At 45.9% G+C, this 25,768-nt stretch overlaps 1 protein-coding gene and 1 long non-coding RNA gene across 3 annotated transcripts in view; one reads left to right on the plus strand and one right to left on the minus strand.

Moving 5' to 3' along the window:
• Window positions 1–25,768, minus strand: part of LOC307205073 — a 448,154-nt gene that overhangs the window by 338,131 nt on the left and 84,255 nt on the right. The gene's annotated exons all lie outside the window — the stretch shown is intronic.
• LOC307204747 (anaphase-promoting complex subunit 5) lies at window positions 1,706–24,711 on the plus strand. Of its 2 annotated transcripts, XM_079956641.1 has the most exons (17): window positions 1,871–2,117; window positions 3,242–3,321; window positions 6,108–6,217; window positions 7,548–7,743; window positions 9,365–9,431; window positions 10,002–10,103; window positions 10,668–10,858; window positions 12,193–12,274; window positions 13,119–13,208; window positions 13,651–13,832; window positions 15,419–15,554; window positions 17,231–17,305; window positions 18,347–18,468; window positions 19,720–19,827; window positions 21,650–21,797; window positions 22,379–22,541; window positions 22,964–24,711. In XM_079956641.1, exons 1-17 carry the CDS (start codon window positions 1,914–1,916, stop codon window positions 23,176–23,178), a joined length of 2,271 nt encoding a protein of 756 aa, XP_079812767.1. In that variant the 5' UTR covers window positions 1,871–1,913; the 3' UTR covers window positions 23,179–24,711. The 2 variants fall into 2 exon arrangements, with proteins under 2 accessions (XP_079812766.1, XP_079812767.1); XM_079956640.1 differs by lacking the exons at window positions 3,242–3,321; window positions 6,108–6,217 and having other exon boundaries at window positions 1,706–2,117.

The raw sequence follows: 25,768 nt of genomic DNA on the forward strand, positions 1-25,768 counted from the left end.
TTTGCTGCCAAGGAGTGTGGTGGAGTCTCCTTCTTTGGAGGTCTTTAAGCAGAGGCGTGACAACCATATGTCAGGAGTGCTCTGATGGTGTTTCCTGCTTGGCAGGGGGCTGGACTCGATGGCCCTTGTGGTCTCTTCCAACTCTATGATTCTATGACTCGGGGATACCTCACGGCTCATCTTCTGTGGGGAGGGCACACTGGGACTGGAGTTTGGTGGAGTTGCAGAGAACTGAATGCTAATGGGAGCAGGTGGTGAGGTGCCTTCCTGGCCGACTGATACGAATTGCGCCGCCAACAACTATACCCGCTGCCATTTGCCCGGTTGTCGCAGGTACACAAGCGCAAAGACGGCTGTCTCTCGCTCTGCTGGGGAACAACAAGAGTGTCTCTTTGTCTTCTCTGCACACAGAAAAGTCCCCAGAAACCAGATGCGTTTTCACACTTACAGCCCAGCGCTTATTACCGCTCGAGCAATACGGGTTTATTCTGTCATAACTGCAGCATCAAGGACCCGCTTTTCTGCTTTTGGGTGATGCTAACAACCAATAATAAAAACAAGTTGATTAAAATAAAATCTAAAATATTAAGATACAACATAAAAACAATTAGGGAGCAATCTCTTTGTAGGAGGAGAAAGGAAAAAGAAAGAGGGGGAGGGAATCAAACTGATTCTGAGCCAAAGGCCAGGTGGAACCACTCTGTCTTACAGGCCCTGCGGAAAGCGATCAGATCCTGCAGGGCCCTGGTCTCAAGAGACAGAGCATTCCACCAGGCCGGAGCCAGTGTTGAAAAGGCCCTGGCTCTGGTTGAGGCTAATCTAACTTCCTTAGGGCCTGGGACCTCTAGGCTGTTGCTATATACGGACCTTAAGGTCCTCCGTGGGGCATACCAGGAGAGGCGGTTCTGTAGGTATGAGGGTCCTAGGCCGTGATGGGCTTTAAAAGGCAAAACCAGCACCTTAAATCTGAACCTGCACTCCACCGGGATCCAATGCAGCTGGAAAAGCACTGGATGAATATGCTCCCATGGCAGAGACCCTGTGAGGAGCCTCGCTGCAGTATTCTGCACCTGCTGGAGTTTCTGGGACAGCTTCAAGGGCAGCCCCGCGTAGAGCAAATTACAGTAGCCAAGCCTGGAGGTGACCATCGCATGTATCACTGTGGCCAGCTCGGGGTCTTTACCTTTACCTTTACCGCTCATTGCAATGCCTTGGATACAACTCGGCTGAGGAATGGCAATGCTTATATGCTTGGTTTTCTTACTCTAAAGCTAAGAAGCTGATGCTAATATTTTACTGTGGTTTTATAATTTGTCGGAAGCTGCCCAGAGTGGCTGGGGCAATCTAGTCAGATGAAGGCATATTATTGTTGTTGTTATTATTATTATTATTATTATTATTATTATTATTATACTACCTCTGGAGCACAGCAGGCCATATTTTATTCAGGTTGCGCTTTAAGTTGCAACACTTAAAGGGTGTTTTGGCTGCTGAGCTGCGCCCCCCCCCCATTGTGGGGGCTGAGGGTGTGATGGAGATGCCTCCCCAGCTGCTGCCATGGTCTGTGGGTTGACCGTGATGCCACAAACACATTTGGCAGCTGAGCGGGTATAAATGTGGGTTTGCCTAGCGGCTAGCTCTTCCATTCTGTGTAACTGACCAAGCCAGAACAGCCCTGCTATGGTTTTATATTTACTTACATACCCTACCTTTTCCCCCCATGACGTGGAACCAAACCAACGCGGAACCTTTGACATCGCGCTCCGCGTTTCCACTCCAACCCAGAAGTACGCCGTACTGGAGCCGCGCTCTGATTGGCTCCCGGTTGGCTTTTGGCGCCGGGGCGGCTGGGGAGGAGGGCGCGGTTGCCGGGGTGACGGCGGCGTTTGCGCGGCTGGGCTGGGAGCGGCGCTATGGCCAGCGTGCACGAGAGCCTGTACTTCAACCCCATGATGACCAACGGGGTGGTGCACGCCAACGTCTTCGGCACCAAGGACTGGGTCACTCCCTACAAGATGGCGCTGCTGGTGCTGATCGGCGAGCTGGGCCGGGCCGGGCCGCACCTCAGCCTGCTCGAGAGGCGGCGCCTCAACCGGCTGCTGCTGCCTCTGCTGCAGGTGGGGCGGGGAAGCGGGGGCGGAGTGGCCACGCTGTGGCCGGACGCGGGTTCAGCTCTGTCCCTCATGCACTTAATTCCTCTCTCTCCTCTTTTTCTTTTTTTTTTTTATAAAATTTTTATTGAGTTTTCACATTTTATAAACACAAACACACACACACAGACAAAGACAACACATATAAAGTTTCATATCCTTACTTTCTTAACCCCAGTTCTTGACCTCCCCCCACCCCCCCTTCATACATCCTAATTCAATTAAATTAGCTCAGCAAGTTCATATCTCTCATCCTTTACATATTATTATTATATATATATATATTTAAAGAAATACTTAATTCTTATTACTTAGCCAAATTTATCCAATTTTCTTACAAATATTAAATCCTTTTCTAAGGTCGACTCAAATTCCTTCCACGAATTTCCCTTTTATCTTAAAAATAGGCCATAATAATCAAACACTTCTCGGCCTTTTGGCTAAGATCAAGTGTAGTAATTCCTCTCTCTCCTCGCCGCTTATTCTCCAACACACCCCTACACACACACACACACACGGGGGCATCAGATTCATGCCCGTGCGGACTGTCGTCGGCGAAAGCTTGCGGTTTGTTCTTTGTCTGCATTGCTATACCACCTTCCTCTTCCAAGGAGCTCAAGGTGGTGTGCGTGGTTCTCTCTCCCTCGCAACACCACGGTGAGGTAGGTTAGGTTTCACGAGAGGTGTCAGGGTTTTCCTTTGTTTAGCTCTGACAGTGCTCTTCTCTTCTTATGTTTTCTGGCCCCTCTTCGCTGGAGATACAGTGAATGGGCACTGGGAGTAGGACTGCCTTTGATGGCAGTGCCAGAGTGACCAGGTGAAGAAGACAGGGCTGCTGCACCTTCATAGCTGCAAGGAAGGTGGAGTTTCAGTAGGGTTCTTCGGATGCATAGGAAGCTATTCGTTATTTTTCTTTCCTTCATTACCCAGCTTGGGAATTCTTGTAGTGCAAGTGCAACAAGCAAAGATGGGCACATTCTTTCCTGTAGTAGTATAGATGGCTATAGATGTTGGGGCTGGTACAGTTTACTTTTGTATTCCACTAGAAATTGCTGTTAACTATTTCGTGTTTCTCCATGCGCTTTATTTAGGGACCTGATATGACACTGTCTCGCTTGATTAAGGCTATTGAAGAATGCTGCCCACACTTAGCGAGTTCTGTTCAAATAAGGTAAGTTCATTTGTTCTTTCCATAAGCATAACTGAGATGAGAGTTCTTAACCTTGAATGCTTCTCAAGCAGAATTAAACATGTATGTAGTTAAGGACATGATAAATTGACGTAGTAGTAGGTTTAGTGACTTTTAATGTGGCTGCTTAAACAAGTGGGCAAACCAAAGGGCAGTGCAGAATGTTCTGGTTCAATATGCAGTAAGCCAACAAAGCCATTTTCCAGGAAACTCTATTCTATCAATTCTCCAGCCCAGTTTTCCTGTCTTTCCCTCTCTCCCTGCCCTTAATAGTCAATATTGCATGGCCACTCAGCATTCTCAAACCTCATTGGACTGCTTTTTAGTTCCCCCCACCTTAGGGTTCCCCCCTCCCATCCCCCAGAAGTTTGTACTTCTGCAAACCATGGGTGTGAGGGGTTTCCCCAAGCTTGATGATGCCTCTTCTTCAGGGGTCTGCTTGAGTGTACAGTATTACCTTGGGTTACAAATGCTTTGGGTTACAAACACTTCGGGTTACATACTCTGCTGACCCGGAAGTAGTACCTCGGATTGCAAACTTTGCCCCAGGGTGAGAACGGAAATTGCGTGCTGGCGGCAGTGGGAGGCCCCATTAGTGAAAGCTTGCCTCAGGTTAAGAACGGTTTCAGGTTAAGAATGGACCTCTGGAATGAATTAAGTTCGTAATCCGAGGTACCACTGTAGTTCTTTCTTCAGAGTGTCCAAGCCTCCCTCTCCCTTTTCTAGTTCATTTCGTTCAGGAGTCAGTCCTAAATCCCAGCTAGTCAGATCTTAGAGCTGCCTAAGGGTTCCAGGGGAGGCTCTCCTCCAACAGGGGGCAGGTTTATTCTGCCGCAATACTCTTGGCAGGCTGAAATTGAGGGCTTCTTGTGAAGCTGAGGCTCCAGTACTTTGGCCACCTCATGAGAAGAGAAGACTCCCTGGAGAAGACCCTGATGTTGGGAAAGATGGAGGGCCCAAGGAGAAGGGGGCGACAGAGGACGAGATGGTTGGATAGTGTTTTCGAGGTTACCAGCATGAGTCTGACCAAGCTGCGGGGGGCAGTGGAGGACAGGAGTGCCTGGCGTTCTCTGGTCCATGGGGTCACGAAGAGTCGGACACGACTAAACGACTATAAACAACAACAACAACAACAATGCCCCTCCAGGTGTTTGACAGGGGGCTCTGTCTAGGCCCAGCCTGAAGAAAGCTTCCAGTGGGGAAGCAAGAACCATATCCAATCTCTGTAGAAGCGCCTTGTTTAGGCATCCAGCCTATTCCCTCCTCTGGATTCTGCGTAAGGCACAGCAATAGGGTTCCCTCTCTTCCACCAGACAGCTAATGGAAAGTGCTCCTACCTCCTCCCACAGCTGGAGTCTCCAGACAATGTCCAGTTGTGGTCTCCTCAGGAGCCATTGCCTGTTGGTCTGGAGTGAAGGCCTACTTAAAGGCCAAGGGCCAAAAACGCCTGGCAAGCCCTGACAGCCTTCCACTCTCTCAAGCTGTCCCAGTTGAATGAATAGGTCTCCGCCATATGTACTAATTTTGTATTATATTTAAAGTAATCTGTTGTTTTTAAATGTTTTTGTTATATTTTCTACATTGAACTGGGACATTTTTAGAAGGCGATTAATACACAACAATAAATACTAATTAACGCAAGAATGGTTCTTCTTTGGCTACATCAGATTAGGCACTTGGAATTTAGAACTCACTATGAATATGTATGATGGGTTTAGCTCACTCCAGACATCGCTTATATCCTGTTCTTTAAAAATTTGAAGCAGTTGCATTTGTTTATATAGGACTTTGTATAACCTTTATAGAAAAGCCTTATGGGAGGGGAGTCACACCACATATGTTCCAGCTGAAATCTCCCTCCCCCAGAATGATCTCCCCTTGGGCAAATAAAAATAAGGATTAGAACATTGACTTATAAAATTTATTTTGGCCACTGTTGGGAGAAAATGACATATTGTTGAGGAGCTAAATAGCTACTCTGAGGGTTCTGGTGGGCACATGTTCTGTGGGATGGTCTTGGGAAAACAGACATCACTGCCGTCATGTCATATCAAAAATTCTTTTGGAAGTCACTCACTTTCAGAATACTGTTTAAAAAGTTCTAATAATAGAATTAATTATGTAGTTCTTTGGATCCTGGCTACAGATTTGTATAACATCTAGTTTGTTTGTTTTTTAAAGTCATTTACTTTAAAAAAAACAACAACCTAAAGCTCTCTTTGCAAGTGCTTGCTTGTAGAGTTTTAAGGTGTGGAGAACATGTCTACCTATAAATCCCCCAAAAAACTAACAGAGTAGCATCATGGAATGGTGTCATTTCTAGTATTTTAGTATCCTCGTCCAAGTGCTCTGTATACACAGAAAATTATACAGATTGTTGAGTTGGTTGTTTTTAACCGTGTCTGTTTCTGGCCCTGTTCTTTGGCACATAATTCTTAAAATAATAATAATAATAATAATAATAATAGTAATGTAATGAAATTCCAGATTGATCTAATTTTAATGCCAGTTTCTAAATGAATGCTGCCCCCTGCCCCTTTCCCCACATTATTCTTTGGGGAGAGGACAATAGCTTGGTGGACTATCATATGGTTTGCATGCATAAGGTCCCAGGTTCAGTCCAGGACATGTCCCGTTGAGATGATCAGGTAGCAAGTGATGGGAAGGGCCTGTGCCTGAGACTCCCGGAGAGCTTCAGCCAAAGTGAGTAGGCAGAACTGGGCTGGATGGACATGATCTGACTCTCTGTGTGGTGGCATCACTTGCAGAATAAAGCTAATGGCAGGAGGGGAGTTGAAAGATATGGAACAATTCTTTGATGATCTTTCGGAGGCATTCAGTGGAACAGAACCAGAAGTTCACAAAACCAGCGTTGTAGGTACTGTATCATTTATTATATAAAAACCTTGGAGAGCCTCTCTTTATCCTTAGGGGCTGCCAGAGTCCTGGGCCCACAGTGCTCACCTCTTCTTCCTGGGCAGGGGAAAGAAAGCAGGGCTTCTCTCACTTTCCTCCTATTTGCAAGGTAAAGCTGTTTCTAACATTACACAGAGTTATATGTGTAGCTTATCACATCTGATTATATTTTGCACTGATAAGTTTCTTAAAACTCCAGCAAGGTGCAGTTTCCCAATACCTGCACGTTGCACAAAACATGGTTTTGATTAGTGACTTCAGTGTGCCAATTTTTGTCAGGTGAGAAGCAGCCTTTCATTTATGTTTTCACTAGTGGAGACCATGGAGGAAACTGTGTGTGAGGGAGAAAGAGGAAAAAGAAGCCTTTTGGTTTGAGATGAGGAGATCTGAGAATTCTTTACTGTCTTAGGGAAACTCTTCTATAAAAGGAGTGGCTAGCAGAGAGGTCAGAAAGGAATGGGTGGGTTTATACATTTGCTGAAAGTCTGTGGGAGTAAAGGAAAACTGGAGAGCAAAGAATTCAGTTCTCTATGAGTTGAGTCTGTACTAGTTTCTGATCCTTACGCCTGTGAAGATATACAGAAAAGTGGATGGGAAATGTCAGTTAAAATCTCAGAAGCCAATGGTATGGTTGAATATGGTTTCTAGTGATTGGAGTTGCACGTTAAGTGAGCCACTGAGCTCCTAAGCACTATTCATGACCAGAACAAGCTATGCAAAACAAAGTGGATTTGCTTTGCTTAAATTGCAGCATTCATCCAGAGTGCAAAATTAGAGTTTATTTGGGCATGTGATTAAAAATTTTTTTAGCATGGAGTATGCTTATCTTGGTTATAAGGACTGGCTCCCCATAGTGGTGTTATGTGGGTACTGCAGGATTTGATGGAGATCAAGACATCTTAATACAGTGGGGCCCCGCAAGACGAACGCCTCGCAAGACGGAAAACCCGCTAGACGAAAGGGTTTTCCGTTTTGGAGGCGCTTCGCAAAACGAATTTCCCTATGGGCTTGCTTCGCAAGACGAAATGTCTTGCGAGTTCCTGCGGGTTTCCCCCCTTTTCCCCCCCTTTTCCTAAGCCGCTTATCAGCTGATCCGCTGATATGCCGCTTAACAGCTGATCCGCTAAAAGCCGCTAAGCCGCTAATAGCGCTAATCCGCTAAGCTGTCAATGGGCTTGCTTTGCAAGACGAAAAAACCGCTATACGAAGAGCCTCACGGAACGGATTAATTTCGTCTTGCGAGGCACCACTGTACACTCCAAGAAACAGATCCCTCCTCCCTCTCTGTGTAGGCTTGTTCCTGCGCCACATGATCCTGGCATACAACAAGCTCTCATTCAGCCAAGTGTACAAGCTTTACACGGCTCTTCAGCAGTACTTCCAAAATGATGAGAAGAAAAGCGGAGGAGACGAGACTGAGATGGAACTGACCCACTGTGGGGAGCTGGAAGGGAAGATGGAGAAAGATGAATTTGATGGGCCTCTCAGGTAAGCTTCTAAGATTTGTTCCTAAAACTTGGGTCTGCCCTGCTTTGATAAATAAATCCTTCCAGCAGCTTTTGTCAGCTTGGTGTCCTCCCAGATGTCTTAGGCTACAGTTCTCATCAGCTGCTGCCAGCACAGCCATATGAATCATAGGACTGTAGAGTTGAAAGGGATTCTGAGGGTCATCTAGTCCAACCACCTGCAGTGCAGGAATTTCAACTAAATCATACATGATAAATGGCCATCCAATCCCTGCTTTCAAATCTCCAAGGAAGGAGAGTCAGCCACCTCTCATGGGAGTCTGTTCCACTGTCAAACAGCTCTTACTGTCAGAAAGTTCTTCCTGGTGTTTAGTTGGAATCTTCTTTCTTGTAACTTGTTCGTGCCGTAGCCTCCAGAGCGGAAGAAAACAAGCTTGCTGCATGCGCCATGTGATAGCCCTTTAGATATTTGAAGATGGCTATCATATCTCATCTCACACTTAGACTAAACAAACCCAATTCCTTCAACTGTTCCTCATTAGGCTTGGTTTCCAGACCCTTGATCACCTTGGTTGCCCTCCTCTGCACATATTGTAGCTTGTCCATACTCTTCTTAAATTGTGGCGCCCAGAACTGGACACAGTACTCCAGCTGTGGTTTGACCAAGGGAAAATAGAGCAGGACTATAATTTCCCTTGATTAGAACATTAGACTTGACTTCAGTTAATGCAACCTAGAACCTTGATTAAAACATTAGACTTGACTTCAGTTAATGCAACCTTCAGTTAATGCAACCTTTTTGCTGCTGCATTACACTGTTGACTCACGTGAAGCTTGTGGTATACTAAGACCCCTAGATCCTTTTCACAGGTACTACTGGTAGGCCAGATATCACCCATCTTATATTTGTGCAGCTGGTTCTTCCTGCCCAAGTGTAGAACCTTACATTGTCCCAATTGAAACGCATTTTGTTAGTTTGGGCCGAATTCTCCAATCTGCTAAGGCCATATTGAATCCCAATTCTGTCTTCTGTGGCATTAGCTACCCCTCCCAGCTTTGTGTTATCTGCACATTTGATGAGCATCCCTTCAATTCCTTCAAAGTTGTTTATAAGGATATTGGACAGCAACAGGCCCAGGACAGAACCTGTGGCACCTCACTTGTCCCTTTTTTCCAAGATAATGAGGAACCATTATTTGGCACAGCAAATCCATCCAGAATCTTGAGAAAAGGTATCTCCCATCATCTGTGACTAGATCCTTCTAACAGAAAATGCCAGGAATTGAATGTAGGATCTTCCTCATGCAAAACGTGCTGTATCTCTAAGCTCATTTTCCAGCTCCCCCCACTCCTTAAGGCACATTATCTCAATCTTTTTTACAACAACCCTGGGAAGACACGGAGGTAGTCAATATTACACCCATATTGCAAATGAGGGGCTGAAAATGAGTGAGTGAGTGGTTCAGGCCAGAAGTAGTGTTTGACACCCCCCCCAGGACTTCTTCATTTATGATTCAATAGGCTGAGCATATTGAAAAGCCATTTCAGCCTCTTTGGTAGCCTTGGGGTAAGGTGGTTTTGTAATTATTAGCAGGCTAGAATTCTGAAGGAATTTCACAGTGGGTCTTTTGCTCTGTCTCAAGGGAGGAAGAAATATCTTGCAATGGCCCGCTGTCACAGAAGCAAGCAGAATACTTCCTCTCTCAACAGGTATGTTAATAGTTATTCTTAAACCTGCCCATCGGGTGAGCTAAAGGTGTGGCTTCTGGGGAGGGGGGCTTTTCCATGGTGGCACCTGGTTATTCCCAGACATGCTCCATTCTTAGTGTCTTTAAAATGCCATGTGAGGTCTGTCCTGTTTCCTCACACCTTAATACCTATTCACTCTGTTGGAATTCTGAAACGGTTTTTAAAATAAAATATATTGTTGATGTAATTGACAATTTCAAAGGGCTTTGGATCCCAGCCAGTTGCATTGACATCTGGATGCTAGAATGAAAGGTATGTTTGAGAGCCATTCTTGCTTGAATCCCTTAAGCATGCTTTTCATCTCTCGTAATCAAATTAGCAAGAGCCTCTCTTTTGAGTGTAGCCTAACGAAGCTTTGGCTAAATCTCTCCATGGTAATTTGTAAACATGCTGTCAACCACCTTTTTCTTCCTGATATGGAAGGGATTCTGTTGCTGTGGTGATAATAAAATTAAATGGTTTTTAATCCCAGCAAATTCATGCTTGTCTTTGTCTGCTTGCTCAAGTGACAGGTTTTTAATTTAATTCCAGGCATCTTTATTGAAAAATGATGAGACCAAAGCTCTCTCCCCAGCATCTTTGCAAAAGGAGTTGAACAGCTTGTTAAAATTTAACCCAGATTTTGCTGAAGCGGTAAGTTTGGTTTGGTTTGGTTTGGTTTCCCCCCACCTAGGCAGTCTGGTGTAATCTGTACTGTAGCACACTCAGCAGTTTGGTGTTGGTAGCACTGGTAACAGTTTTAGTGACATCTCTGACCATCATTGGCTGAGCTAGTATGTCCTAGGCAGGTCAGACAGCATAGCTGTCTTTGGTTGAGGTGCCTTGTTTCTAAAGGAGGGCATACAGAAAAGAAGAATGTGTCAACAAATTAGCAGCTAGGAAAGGTAGGGCACCTGGGAAAGCAATGGGAATTGGTACAGAATGCTGAGAGAAGGAGGGGGTTGGAAATTGAGAAAGAGGGAATGGGCAGGAAAAAGAGGAGCACGTGGTTGGGGACTGCAGTGATAAGGAAAGTGGAAAATACTGTGCTTTGAAATTAGCCCACCAGATTCTTGGCCTCATGGCCCCTAGATTTATCATTGGGTGACCTCACAACCTTTCACCAAATTACTGTGCGCTAAATCTGTGTTCAATGTGGCCATTGCAGTTGCCTCTGATCACTCACAAGCTGCTGTTTGCTGCTGTTTTCACTTCCAGCATTATTTAAGCTACTTGAACGGCCTTCGGGTCCAAGATGTCTTCAGTTCAACACACAGTCTCCTTCACTACTTTGACCGCTTGATTCTCACCGGCGCAGAAAGCAAAAGCAACGGCGATGAAGGCTGCGGGCGGAGCCTGAGATACGCAGCTCTCAACTTGGCTGCGCTGCACTGCCGCTTTGGTCACTAGTGAGTTGCTTTGTGTTCCTCCTGCTGCACAAATTGGCATGAGATCTTATCTCCCCCCCCCACATCTGTCACATTGCTGCTTTCCCTCTGAGAGATCTCATGTGAACTCAAGATGGTCCCATAAGATCTCGCGAGGGCATCTCAGAGCCCCTTTGCTGAGCAGCACTTGCCTGGTAAGCAAGGTGGAGCACTTAAAAGCTCTCTGCCTTTTGGGGGGAGGGGAAGAAGGCCCTCTCAGCATGCCACCTTCAGAAGGTAAGGATGTTTGCACAAGGGGGTTCCGGGGAGGTCAGGTATGCAATATGGTAGGCTCTTATAGTTCCCTTCCTTAGCGGTAATGGTAACTGCAAACAAATAAAACAAAATAAACTAAAAATTGTAGTGATAAGATGATGGTAAAGAATAAAATAGTAATAGGAAATTGGAAAGATGGTCATCACCAGCATTTTAATGGAGGGAAACATGAATAACATGATTTGTTCAGTGAAGTCAGCCTTTGAGTGGGCCCATTGAATGAATAGACTTTGACTTGACTCCTTTGATTTCTGTGGTTCCACAGTGAGCATGGCCTAGCTCGATGCAACCCAAACTTACTGAGTTTCATTCAATAATATCAAAAAAATTGATATGAAATGTGGTTATACAAATAAACAGCAACTGACGGGATTGCTTTGATCAAGGATGTTTCCTGAACTTTGTCATTCCAGTAATGGATGAAACGTTTTTAACACAAAGGAAGTGGTTATCTCGCTCACTTGTTCATTTCCTTGCTGTGCTGAAAATGAATCAACTGAGACTGAACGTTTCTCTAAAACCCGATGCACAACTCACCCCCTGAGCCCCCCAGCAAGACTTGAGAGCCAGCCACTTTTTCAATGAGCCAAGGAGGGAGAAGGGGGACCTCAGCGTGCCAGTGGGGGAAGAGGGATTGTCTTCTCTCTCTTTATGCTGATCTCCACACAGACATATCCAGCCGGTCCCTTGGCCTATTTTCCCAGCTGCTGTTGCTACCACTCTGCTTCTGCCTTCCAGAGCTGACCCCTTGCACTGTGGTTGCATTTCCGTGCAAAGGTCCCAGAGTGTACTGTGGATCAGAAGTGCTTCCCCCCCCCCCCAGCTCTTAGCATCAAGATTCTGCTTATTGCTAACCCTGAAGTCCACTGGGCGGGGTGGGGAATCAACAATGGGATATGATCTTTTTGGCCCCTGACAGTTCCAGGCCCTGCTCCTAACAGATCCCTGGGTTTTTTCACCTCCCTGCCTGTAACATCTCATTGTTGGATGAGTCTGCATGAAGAGATTCTTGGCTACCTCTCTATTTCCTTTGACTGTAGCCAGCAGGCTGAGCTCGCCCTTCAGGAAGCTATCCGGATCGCTCAGGAGTCCAATGACCACGTCTGCCTGCAGCATTGCCTGGTAAGATGATGGAAGCTTTCAGCTGGTGTGACAGAACTGTTGCTCACTTCCTTTCCATTACTGGTGCCTTCACAGATGCCGTTCCTATTTGCCATAAACTCTGAGGATCGGACAGGCTGCAGGTCTGCAAAAATCTTGGCTGGTTTTACTAAACGGCTTAAAATTGTGATCTGTTGTTTCCATCCAGCCCATGTTTCATCTAGTTTAAAAAAGGAAACGAAGAAAACAATTGACTTGTTAGGTTTTAAAGCTGATTCTTGGCCTCCAGCTGGCTCTGGCCGTAACAAGTCTGGCTGTGTAAAAGCATTCTTTGGCTTAATCTGTATTCCTTAACCATTTGAACACTGCACTGGGAGCTTAAATGCCTGTAGGAGTTTAATCTTTACTGGCAAATGCCTTGGCTTCTATAGGTTTTCCTTCCCCTTTAATGGCACCAATCTGAGAGAGAAGATGCCTGCCTCAATGGCAGAATAAAAACTTTAAAGCTGTGAAACATCAGAAGCAGCATCAACCACTGTCAAAACCTATGACCATAACTTTGTGGGGTCCCATTGATTTGTGGTCCACTGGCATCCATTCTTAATGTGAGGCTCACTTTTGGCATGCTTGACTCCTGAAAGGCAGTTTGCAGGCATCTATAAAAGAGGAGAATCTATTTCTCCTCTATTGTGTCTGTGGACCAGCCTTCCCTACCTGGTGTCCTCCTAATGTTTTGGACTACATCTCCCGTTGGCTCCAGGCAGCACATGCTGTACTCCTAAGCCTCTAGAAGGTACCAAGTTATGAAAGACTGATTTAAACTATTATGCAACATTCATTCCCCCCTTAACTCTTCACTTTCCAGAGCTGGCTGTACATCTTGGAGCAGAAAAGGTCGGACAGCTGTGTGCTCTTGGAGCACTCTGTGAAGAAAGCCGTCTATTTCGGATTGCCAGTATGTCTCTCCCACCCTTATTTATCCATTCCTTTGTCATTATAACCATTTTACGCAGCCCTTGGATTAAATGTGTTAAGGGCTGTTAGCAATAAGCAAAACTGCAGTTTTTACAATTGTAAAGGGCAATCACAGCAGATTTCCCTTTTTAAAAAATACATTGGATGCTTGGCTGCAGCCCTCCCTGGGAGAAGGTTCTGTAACTGGGGTGACACACCCAAAAGCACCCTCTTCGCAGTTGCTCCCCCAAACACACCTTGTCCTTGGAAATGCCAGGGACTAAACCTGGGACTTCCTGCAGGCACTCTGCCGCTGAGCTGCATCCCTTCTCCAAACTCTGGCCCTGTGAGCTTGGCTCTTGTCGTTTGCTTGGGGCTCTCGTTGACTAATTGCTTCCCTTTTCAAATTCTGTGACTTTGTTTATTTTGTTCCTTTCTCCTAGTATTTAGCTTCCCTGGGGATCCAGTCCTTGGTTCAGCAAAGAGCTTTTGCGGGGAAGACTGCCAGCAAGCTAATGGGCGCCTTAAAGGACTCCGACCTCTTGCACTGGAAACACAGCTTGTCCGAACTCATTGACATCAGCATTGCCCAGAAGACGGCCATTTGGAGACTGTACGGTCGCAGGTAGAGCAGACTCTTATCCATCCGCTTGTGCCTGCCTGCCACATGCCCTGATTCTGCAGGAATGGGGAAAGGCTGCTGAATGTGGTATTGGCCACAGACTTAGGCTTCCTGGCAATCTCTGCTGTCGGTTAAAAACAAAAGTTTCTAAAATGGGTGGGTGCAAAAATAAAAATTCTAAAACCCCGGAAGCTTGTGGGCAACCATTCCTTCTATTTCCTTTTTTAAAAAAATATATTTATTTATTTTTCCACAAAACAAAGAAAACATCAGAATAACATAAAACAACAAAAACAACACAGACTGATTAAAGAACAAAGAATAAAAAAGAAAATTAAAAACAAAAACTCCAGTTTTTAAACTCACATTTACAAAGCTTTCTTTCTTGACCTCCTCGCACCTCCCTTTTTTGTGTTCCTCTTTGTCCAATCAAATACAGCAAGTCCTTACCTTCCTTCAAAACTCATTTCTAATTATTATAATCGCTTCTATTATGTCTCCAATCTTTCCTCCTTATAATTCAACACCTTTAACATATTGTTTACTTTTGACATAATATAACCTTATTTTTCCACCCCTTTTCTATTACATTTTTTGCATATTTTTTAACACTGTACCACTGATGCCATATTATTTCATATCCAACATCATTTTAACATTCATACACTTTACAGTGTTTCTGCAGGTAGTTCTTAAACTTCTTCCAGTCCTCTTCCACCGCTTCTTCTCCCAGGTCTCGGATTCTGCCAGTCATTTCTGCCAATTCCATGTAGTCTATTACTTGCATCTGCCCATTCCTTCTATTTCCAGTGTTCAAGCTGTGAGTGCTGCTGCATATGTAACCATTGTGGCACCACTCGTGCACGGGAAAGATTGACCAGCAGGCTTGGCAGAACCCCATCAGCTGCAGAAGTACCAAAAATCTGAATACAGTTGGCGGCCCCAGAGGCTTCATCTGCTCCCTGTTGCAGGATGTCTCCCTCTTGCCGTAGGTCGCACCAGGGCTGCACAGCAGGCCCACACGCTCCAGGGGGGAAACAGCTTCAGGTGGGAGAAGACAAAAAACAGCTCAATCCAACTTATTGTATTCAGTATATGTACAACTTGACTTTGCTAGAAGAAGATGCAGTGAACCTACAGGGAAGTCCCAAAGAACTGAACATGATCAGTGGCGATGGAATGCTGATTAATTTGGCCTGGGTGGGTGGGATGGAGTATCCAAGAGCACCGGGTGGCAGCACCCCATGCTGCAACATTCTGTTGCAGATCTCACATGTCCCTACTAAACCTCAGCAGTTTGAGGGAATGCTGGAGAAGATCTCTAGCTGTTAGAAGCAAGGATTCATTGCCCTACAAAGTTTCTATGCCATCCCCACAACCAGCAGAACTGAAATAAGCTCTGCAAAAATAAAATAAAATAAAATAAAAAGGGAACATGCAAAAAATATTTTTTTTAAAAAAAAAAAATTGCTGGCAAAAGATTTTATTTTATTTTTTACTGCAAAGTACATGAGATGCTTCTTCACATAGCCTGTGGTGCTGGGTCTGTGGCTAGCATCCTTCAGCGCTCAATCTTCCTCTTGCCTTAGCACCATGGCCCTCCAACAGGCCCAGATGTTGCTGAGCATGAACAGCCTGGAGGCCGTGAACGTGGGTGTGCAGCAGAACAACACCGAATCGTTTGCTGTGGTGCTGTGCCACCTGGCAGAACTACACGCGGAGCAGGTGGGTGGTGTGTGTGTGTGTGTGTGTGACTGCATGCTCTGGTTCCACGCAGTATTTGCTCTATAACTGGCAGTTCTTTTTCTTCCTGGAGGCTGGAGGGAGAGGTCACTCTTCCCCTGAAGCAGCACTTTGGTTCTAAAAGGCTCAGAGACCTAGGAATTATCTGTCACCCCCTGGGCTTCTCCTCACTGCTCAGTTTTTTTCACCAGCCTTTTGCTGTTCTGTTAATACTGTTATTGCTTCGTTCTGTGGGTTTTAATACAGTGGACGCTTGGGTTGCGAACATGATCCATGCGTGAAGCACGTTCGCAACCCGCAGCGTCCGCAACCCGCAGCGCTGTGTCTGTGCACTCACGGGTTGCGATTCGGCGCTTATGCGCAAAGAGTGATTTAGCACTTCTGCGCATGCACAAGCGCCGAAACCCGGAAGTTACCCATTCCGGTACTTCTGGGTTCGGCGCGGTGTGCAACCCGGAATCGTGCAACCCGAATCGTCTGTAACCCAAGGTATGACTGTGTTACAATTTTAGTAAAAGTCTTGTTTTGATTTTAGTTGTGATGGCCTTGCAATCCACCCGAGGGCCAATTGGTGAATGGGGGCTGCTATAAGTATAGATACTGTAGGGTTGTCATATTTCAAAAAGTAAAAACCAGGACACCCCGAAAGTTGTTGAGCGCAAATGTTGTCGGGACGTATGGTAGCCCTAAGATAATGTCTAATAATATATATTCAGGGTATCGTTTGAATCTGCTGTGAGCATGCTTGCTTGCCTCCCTTGTCTGTCAGACTTCCAGACCTTTTCAATTATCCCTAGGCCCCCACCCCCTTCCCACCTCATCCAGTAGGGTTGCTTTTTCTCCTTGTGGCACTACTATCCCACCCACCAATCAATTCAGCTGTTGCACAGTCCATGCAGGACACCAGGGGATGGTGCCCACTTCCAAGATGTGGCTGGGTTCTCGGTTTCCCATTCTGGGAAAGAGCAGCTCCCATCAGACCACCACCTTGGCGTCAGCAAATTGATGACACTTGCCCATTGTGGAGTCCCCTTGTCAAGTGAACTCTCTGGTTGGATACTCATGCAAGTGTCGTATGTTTGATAGCTTTCCATGACTGCCCAAGTATAGCCATGATGTGCTTTGGGGGTTCCACCTGAAAAAGTGAGTCTAATGGAGAATAGTTCCCAGGTCCCAGAAGGTTCTACAGCTCCTGCTTGGGTAAAACCATTTTAAGTTTTTCATTTCTGCATCTGACAAAGTAGGCCATACTGTGAAAAGAAAAAACAAACAAACCTGTTCTTCAAATCAGTTAATGGTGTGTTAATCAGTTATTTATTTTCAGGCTGTTTCATTTTGGGGCATTTTATATTTTCTATTTTTCTTGTAAACTCCTTTGTGTACCATGGCAAAAAGGCAGGTTAGGAAATAAAAAAGAAATCAAATAAATAGTCAAGCACAGAGTCCAGTCAAAGGCAAGTCCTTTTAGGGCTCTTTCAGTGAGAGAGTTCTCACTTGTGTTGAAATCAATGTGACTTAAAGGCACTTAGCCTTAGCAGGATTGTTCCCCAAATCTTATATTTTTCTTGGAGTTCCTATAGACATCAAGGTTTCTATTTTGAGAACCAATTTCTTGAACATTTACTTCAGTCTTGTCTTTCTGTGTATGTTTGTGTCAGGGCTATTTTACAGCAGCCTCTGAAATACTGAAGCACCTGAAAGAGAGATTTCCTCCCAACAGTCAGCATGCACAGGTGAGGCCCAATGTTTGGACTGTAAGCTCCTTGGGAGCAGAGACTTGCCTTTTTATGACATAGGGATGAAGAAGAAGAGGAAGAAGAAGCACTCTCAGCTTGCTTTGGGTAGCATTTCTGAACAGTGCTGTGTCCAGGATGGGGAGGGGGGGCTTCTTAACCTCTTAAATTCCCATGCTTCACCTGGAGGAAGCTCTCTGCAGACTTGAGTGAGAACAGTTCTGGTTCCCACATCTCAAAAAGGTTAATGTACAGCTGGGGAAAGACGAACGGAAAAGGTGAAAAGTAAAACCCTACCCAAAATGTGACCAGGGATTTGGAGCAGCTCACCTGATGAAAAAAGGCTAACATGGTGCCTCTCTGATGCTGTTGGGCTCCCATCTCCCTCCAGCCCCTGCCAGCGTGGCCAGCGCTCAGGGAAGGTGGGAGGTGCAATCCAGCAACATCTGGAGGAGCCACAGGTTCCTCTGCCCTGGTTTAGAGAGAAGGCGGCAAGTGATGCCATTATGCATGGTGTGAAGAAAGAAAAGTGATTCTCCTCCTCCTCCTCTCCTTGGTCCTCCAGGGAAGGTGATTGGCATGAGATTCAGGGCAGGCAAGAGGAAGTCCTTTTCCACGCAGCACATGGTTAAGCAAAGGACTTGGACGAAAGACTCCCTTCAGTGAAGGGACAGGGAGGGGACTGCAGGGATGAGTGAACTGGAAAAGGGATGCCACCTGATCCAGGAATATCGGGAAGGACTTCCAGATGCATGGACGTGACACCGGTAACGCCAGACGACTGCATCCTGGAGGATAAGAATACCTGACCCAGTCTGCTAAAGCAAGCACTCCATCCTCTGGGTTCTGTCATGGCCATCTTGGCTACAGCACCCTTTGATTTGTGTCAGGCCAAAGAAAGCAGAACCTGAAATGTTAGTACCTCTGTAAAATATATACCTATATGATGTTGGCATGTCATATATTTATGAGGAGGCGTGTGTGTAAGTAAGACTCCTGCCCTGTTTCTTTTTAACCTGATCCGGAAATGTTCTTGTCCAGCTGTGGATGCTGTTTGAGCAGAAGATCCAGTTTGACAGAGCTATGAACGATGGCAAGTACCATGTTGCTGGCTCCCTGGTGGCTGGGATTACAGCCCTGAATAGCACCGAGGGGGTTTACAGGTAAGAGATCACACACCTGCAGGAACAAGGGCCTCTTCTGATGTCCCCTTGAAAAGGGATTAGCATTAACATGGGATTAAAATGCCTGTGGGATAAGGCATTGTATTCCTCTTTCTTTCTTTCTACTTGTGCTAGCTTTTCCCACTGTTACACTGCAGAAAATAAAAATAAAAAATATACATAAGACGTTTTGTACATGCATTAGTAATGCTTTACCGCATGAGTTGGGAAAAGCCTCATTGGCCCTCAGCCATTGAGTGCATGGACTGCCAGTGCTGGATGTTTCACTACCCATCGTACAGCCCTAGGAGCTTGGAAAAACTTGCTTCTTTTAAGAAGAGAGAGAAACATAACTGGGATGCTTCCTTATTCCCTATAGGCAAGGCCACAGATCTGTGGCAGACCACCTACTCTGTGTGCAAAAGGTTCCAGGTTCCATCCCTGGCGTCTCCAGGTGAAGCTGCACAAGACGCCTGTGGGAAACCCTGGAGAGCTGCTGCCAGTCAGTGTATGTATGACTGAGCTAGATGGAGCAAGTTCTACTATTTGTCTACCTAGCCAAGTATTGTCTTCTCTGGCTGGCAGCAGCTCTTCTGGAGCTCAGGCAGTCTTTCCTCGCTTGCCAGCCAATGCCAGAGATTGGGTCTGGGCCTTCCTGCCCCTCTGCGTGCCCCCCTCCCTCCCTCCGCAGCATCTGAGCAAGCTGCATTCTGCACACCATGCTGCTCTGCGCCCGCAGTGTGAATGCTCTGGTTAGGGCAGGATGCCACCCGTGAGCCCATAAACAGAGGGAAAGCAAACAATTTCTAACTCCCCCTTTTTGAAAAGTCTGATTCTTTGCATTAAACTATTATAAGTCTGTATTTTATTTTGAAAAATTATATCCTGCTTTTCATTATCTAGGTCTCAAAGCTGCTTACTATGATAAAAAGCTGCTTACTATGAAAAAACCCCAGACAATATACAAAATTTTAAACGTAAATTAAACCACAGAAATTTAAATTCTCAGAAATTTTTAAAAGAACATGAGGAATTCATTTATTTATTTGGTTATTGTTTTTAGTAGCTGGTGACAGTAAGGTGCTAAAATGTGGGATACAAGTAAATAAAATCTTACACTTGATCCAGCCAAAAATAATCACTTTGACATCCCTTTGATTTTGAGGGAAGAGATTTTGAGCACTTGAAACCACTGCAAATTGGACGTGCTTCAGACTCCATTTTGGGGGCTCCTGGGATTCTGTCTTCCAGAAAAGCCATCCTGCTTAAAGCACAGAATCAAATGTCTGAGGCGCACAAACTCCTGCAGAAGCTCCTGATTCACTGCCAGAAAATTAAGAACACCGAGATGGTGATCAGGTAAGCGAGTTTCCCTGGGAGCCTTCTAAGAGCCCTGCAGCCATGGGGTGAGGCTGGGGGTCCTGCTGGGCCTCTTGCGTGGGCCTGGGGGAAGCTCACAGGGCTTTCCTGTAGCAGCTCCCCGCATGCAGAATGCTCTCCCCAGGGAGGCCCACCTGGTATCAGGGCAGCCCTCATTTCAGCACTAACAAATAATCTCTTGCTTTCCTGGGCAGCACCAGTATTTTGATTACATTATAAACATGCCCATGTATTTATTTATTTTTTTACTCTGCTTGTAATTCACTTCAGACTTTTATTTTATTTATATTTTATTTATTTATTTATTTTAAAAATAAGAATAAAATGCTTGTGCATATATATGCATTTTTTAAAATTCTGGTTGTAAATCACTTCAGATATCTTGTAGTGTGCTTCCTTTCACACTGCTTCCTCTGTTTTATTCTCTCCGTTTCCTGCAAGAAGGGCTGGGGCTATAATGCCAGCTTCAAGTGCTGGGCAGGGCCTGTGGCTCAGTAGTAAAGCACCTGCTTTGTAGGCAGAAGGTCCCAGATTCCGTTCCCAGCATCCCTAGGTAGGAATAGGTATGTCCCTCTCTGAAAGTATAGTGTCTAGACCAGTGCTTCTCAAATGTGGGTCCCCAGCTGTTGTTGGACTACAACTCCCATCATCCCTAGCTGGCTGGACCAGTGGTCAAGGATGATGGGAGTTGCAGTCCAACATGGCTGGGGACCCAGGTTTGTGAAGCACTGGTCTAGATCAAGGGAACTAATAGCACCACTCTATCCTGCCTTGGTCAGACCCAGCCTGGAGTCCTGTGTCCAGTTCCCAGCTGAGAAGCTGGAAGGTATGTAAAGGAGGGTGACCAGGATGGTCAAGGATCTGGAATCCAAGCCTTATGAAGAACGGTTGAGGGAATTGGGTATGTTTAGCCTGGAGAAGAGGAGAGGGGATATCTGAAGGGCTGTCACATGGAGGATGGAGCAGGCTTGTTTTCTCCTTCTCCAGAGGGTGGGATCTGAACCAATGGCTTCAAGCTCCAACTGAACCTCAGGAAGAACTTTCTGCTGGTAGGAGCTGTTCGACAGTGGAACGGACTACCTTGGAATTTGTAGACTCTCTTTCATTGGAGGTTTTTAAGCAGAGGTTGGATGGGCCATCTGTCGTGGATTCTTTGACTGCATCTCCTGTATTGTAGCGGGTTGGACTCCAGTTTCTGAGCACAATTCAAAGTGTTGGTGCTGACCTTTAAAGCCCTAAACGGCCTCGGTCCTGTATATCTGAAGGAGTGTCTCCACCCCCATCATTCAGCCGGGACACTGAGGTCCAGCGCCGAGGACCTTCTGTGGTTCCCTCACTGTGAGAAGCCAAGTTACAGGGAACCCGGCAGAGGGCCTTCTCGGTGGTGGCACCTGCCCTGTGGAACACCCTTCCACCAGATGTCAAAGAGAACAACAACTACCAGACTTTTAGGCGACATCTGAAGGCAGCCCTGTTTAAGGGAAGCTTTTAACGTTTGATTCATTATTGTTATTTAATATTGTGTTGGAAGCAGCCCAGAGTGGCTGGGGAAACCTAGCCAGATGGGCGGGGTATAAATAATGTTATTATTATTATTATGACCCTTTGGGCCCCTTCCAACTCTAAAATTCTGTGGCTCTATGAAACCCTGAAGAGCCACTGCTGCCATACTTGACAATTGGGACCAGTGGTCTGACTTGATAGGTAGTAGCTTCCTACGTTCCTAAGAGTTGGGTTTTCCTGCTCCTCTACTTACGCACACTGTTGTATTTCTTTCCTTGCTCCCCCCTGCATGACTTAGTGTCCTCCTGTCCATTGCTGAGCTCTACTGGAGGTCTCTGTGCCACACAATAGCTCTGCCCGTCCTGCTCCAGGCACTGGCTCTGTCCCAGGAATACCGCCTCCAGTACTTGGCCTCTGAAACCATCCTCAACTTGGCTTTCTCCCAGGTATATTTGGCACAAGCAGTACCTGCTTTGTTCCTCCTGCTCCTTTATGCAGTTCTATCATTGTGCCGTAAGGGGACAGCCCCTCGCCCCAAGAGGCTTGCAGTTTAAAATTTGATGCACAAAAAGAAATGGTAAAACTTACCATATAAGTTTAATACATTTATCAGTGTTTAATTGTTTTAAGATGATTGCTCTATGTTTTCAGGGGTTCTTATTTTTATCTGTAAATAAATATATATTTTTATGTATATAAATCTATAATAATTATAACAAAAGGGGGGATAATAGGCATTTATTTCATTCTACTGTACTTGGGCTTAGTGAATGACCTTGGGATGTGGGATCTAAAACAGCCGTTCACCAACATAATCTGCAATTGGGACTCCAAATCCCATCAGTCCCGGCCAGCACAGCCAACCATTGGGGATGGTGGGAATTGTACTCCACTCACATCTGGGAGAGTCACAAGTTCCCCAAACCCCGTTTTAACTTCTACACAATACCTAATTCAGCAAAGCGAAATCTAAACCAGGAGGTGATGATCTCTGCCTGACATTTGGGGGCTCCCGCTTCCCTTCCAGCTAATCCTTGGCATTCCCGAGCAAGCGCTGAGCATTTTGCACATGGCGATTGAGCCCATCCTGGCTCACGGGGCAGTGCTGGACAAAGGAGCCGCCATCTTCCTGGTGGCCAAGTGCCAGGTCGCCTCTGCTGCCTCCTACCCTCCCCAGAAGAAGGCGGAAGGTAAGAATTCTCCATGCACCTCCCCATCTCTATTCCATAGGCATGCGAGCGGAATGATATATTGCGGGTGGGAGGACTCAGCCCAAGAGGCACAGGCCTTCAAGGGCATCCCTTGGGTACACACACCACCCTCCGTCCTCCGCCCAGGGACACAGTCCAGCCAGGGAAGTGATATGGGAAGGGGACGGAGCAGGGCCAAGGAGAGGCGTGGCTGGTGGAGGCTTGGCTCAGGCAGAATCCCGAAGGCCCAGATAGACAGCTGCCTTTATAATCTATTTAATCAACTGTATTTTAATATATTTCACTGTTTGATCTTTGAGGAGGGGGGTGTTTTTTTAACAGTTGGGCAATATATGGATTTTATGAAACAAACAAGACAAATGTTTAAGCAGGAGAAGAAAAACTTTGCTCTTTTTCGACAGCTCTGGAGTCAGCTATCCTGAACCTCAACGAAGCCAAAACCTATTTTGCCAAGGTGGACTGTAAAGAGCAGCTCCGAGATGTCCTTTATCTCCAGGCCAGGCTCTTCCACAGCCTTGGCAAGGCCCAGGAGAGGAACCAGTGTGCCATGCTCTTCCGCCAGCTGCACCAGGAGCTCCCTGCGCGGGGGGTCCCCTTGATCAACGCCTTCAAATGAGCCCTTTGAGCAGAGGGCCTCATTCCAGAACAACAGGGCTCAGCGCCGTTCCGCTTCAGCAGGACTTGTGCAAGAGAACTCTCAAATAGATTGCCTCCTAAGCCGTTCCTCTCCAGCAGCCTTTCCGAGACTAGTCCTGTCCTCATGTTTGGGCTGGGGCTGATGAGGCGGTAGTCCAAAACATCTGGAGTTTCTCCCCCACATCCTTCCATTTATTATCATATGTCTCTTGTTCTGTGCAATCCTCAGCATTTGGAAATCAGTACCAATAAAGTTGTAGGTTTGGGGTTTTTTTCTTGCTACAAAGAAGGATGTTTCTGTCTGCCCTGAAATATGTTTCGCTTTGGCTGCAATTCATGGTTTGCTTGGGGATTTCCTGCCCCCCTTTTTCTTGCAGCTGAGACTTGAGCGTTTCGCTTTACAAGTGGCTCCATTGTAGGGAAAGTCGGCTTCAGGAACACAAAAGGTTACTTGTGTGGGCAGCTAATTGGCGACTTACTTGCGAATTGTGCAATTTCTTCATAAAGTGTGGGACTTCTCCCCGCCTCCCCTGTGTTTGGAAACACAGAAGTGGTTGGCTCAGAAAGGACTAAGAGCCTGTATGCCCGGCTTTGATGCAGTACGATCACTTTCTTAAAATACTTCTAGGTTACACAAAGCATGCCATCCTCACCAGCTTCTAAGGAAAAGAACAAAATTTCTAGCTCTCGTGGATGTCTCAGGAGATCTGAAACCACATGAACAAAGGCAACCCCAGCTTCACCACAATAGTTTAAACATGATGTATCCTAAATATACTGACATTACAGTGTGCTCTACCTTGGGATTGATCTGGGCACTTCTGCTGGTGCAGAACACCGTGACTTGGTTGCTTGTTGGGGCATATTTGCCTTGTTTACGGGGTTTGCATCGCTGTCAGTTTGCTAACGAGCCAAGTTCAAGGTGTTGATACTGACTTGAAAGTTCCTCTACAGCTTGGGACCAGCTTACCTGAGAGACTGCCTTATCCCTTATACACCCAGAAGGTGGCTGCAGTCTGCAGGAGAGTTTCTCTTGCAAGTTCCGAAGATTTCAGAAGCCCGCTCTGCAGAAACTCTGAGCAGGGCTTTTAGTGCGGCTGCTGCTGTCGTATGGAATAGCTTTCCCCTCAAGATACAACAAACACTCATTATCTGCACTTCCTGGAAAGAGTCAAAGGTATTTTTGTTCCAGCAGCCTTTCCCAGCTGGATAAATGGGTCTTCGCCATGGTATTAATCTTCTAAATGCACTTGTTGCTTTTGTGTTTTTAACTGTGTGTAAATCGCCTTAAGACAGAAGCTCAACCCAAAAATGTTTACAAAAATACATATATTGGGGAAAACTACGTAAAAATGTATTAGTGAAGATAGCTGGCAAAAATGTGCATGTAAGTCAAAGCTGCATTTTAAAAAAGTGTTTATTAGGAGAAATTCACATTAAAGTGTTGAGAAATTTTCATGATTTTTTAAAAAAGAAATTGCTGTGGAAATGTGGAAAACTGAAGATAGGAAAACAACAACAGAGAGACCTGAAAATGGCTGATTTGTCTATCCCTGGTGACTACAAGATGCTAAACTGTTGAGCGAGGTGGGGTGGGTGGAATGGAATGGAGTATCCTGGCAGATGGGGTAACTGGCTTGCTAGAACCCTGAACAGAAGTGTTCCACGTTACCACGTATTGTTGCAGGTCCTCTGTATCGGTGCCCTTTCCATTTACATATATGCAGTCTTCGTATCCAGCTCAGAGCCACGGTTCCTGCCATGACCACATAACAGCGAGACCCAATGGATCATGTTGTGTTTGTGTGTGTTCCTGCAAGGCGGGTTCAAATCCTCAATGGACGGCCTTGGGAAATCATCTGTGCCTCATCTCTCCCACCAGCAAAATGGAAATTAATAATCTATAGGGGTGAGAGCTGTAAAATGCCATGTGTGCTTAAATGACCTGATCAGGGGAGCTGCTGGCTCTCCATTCCTCTCGCTGGGAGGGAGAGGAGGAGCCACACAGGATAGACACACCCTGGGTACTGCCATCTTTTGAGCTGGCCTGACAAAATGGAATTGGTGAGTTCTGAATCGACTCATGTTGGCCCAAACTACTTTTTCTTATTTTGCAGGTGAATAAAAGGAAAACCACTGAGTCACAGAGCCCTACCACGATTCTGTGTCAGAAAATTGGTTTTGCATTTCATGTCTATTTGACCGTATATATTGGGGCAGGGTAGCCTTATGGTTGACTGTGCATGTTATATAGGAACTTCTGTAGCATACTACACTGTAAAGGCCATACTGAGCGTTAGAGCGCCTTCCCTGCAAAGCAGCAGGTTCCAGGTTCCGTCCTCTGGCACCTCCAGGTGGGGTTGGGAGACTCTTGCCTGAAACCACTGCTGGCAATGAGTGTAGATTATGCTACATTTGAGCCAAATGGTCCAAGGGTCTGAAAGCAGCCTCCCATGTTCCTACTTACTTTTGATTGTCTTAGCCTAATGCATCCTTCAGATTGGCTCACTCCAGCCATGTAAGCTCATTCAGACTTGAGTCCCAGCTCCTTTTGGGATGCTTACAGTTTT

The sequence above is a fragment of the Podarcis cretensis genome (assembly GCF_951804945.1).
Source record: "Podarcis cretensis genome assembly, chromosome: 16".
NCBI classification, from domain to species: Eukaryota; Metazoa; Chordata; class Lepidosauria; order Squamata; family Lacertidae; genus Podarcis; species Podarcis cretensis.

Excerpts from the sequence above, each read along its gene's own strand:
- LOC307204747 (XM_079956640.1), top strand. The coding sequence starts at position 1,721 with ATGACGTGGAACCAAACCAACGCGGAACCTTTGACATCGCGCTCCGCG. Across the intron at positions 13,833-15,418 it reads TGGAGACTGTACGGTCGCAG|CACCATGGCCCTCCAACAGG; the intron begins GTAGAGCAGACT and ends CTCTTGCCTTAG. Across the intron at positions 18,469-19,719 it reads AGCACCGAGGGGGTTTACAG|AAAAGCCATCCTGCTTAAAG; the intron begins GTAAGAGATCAC and ends TCTGTCTTCCAG.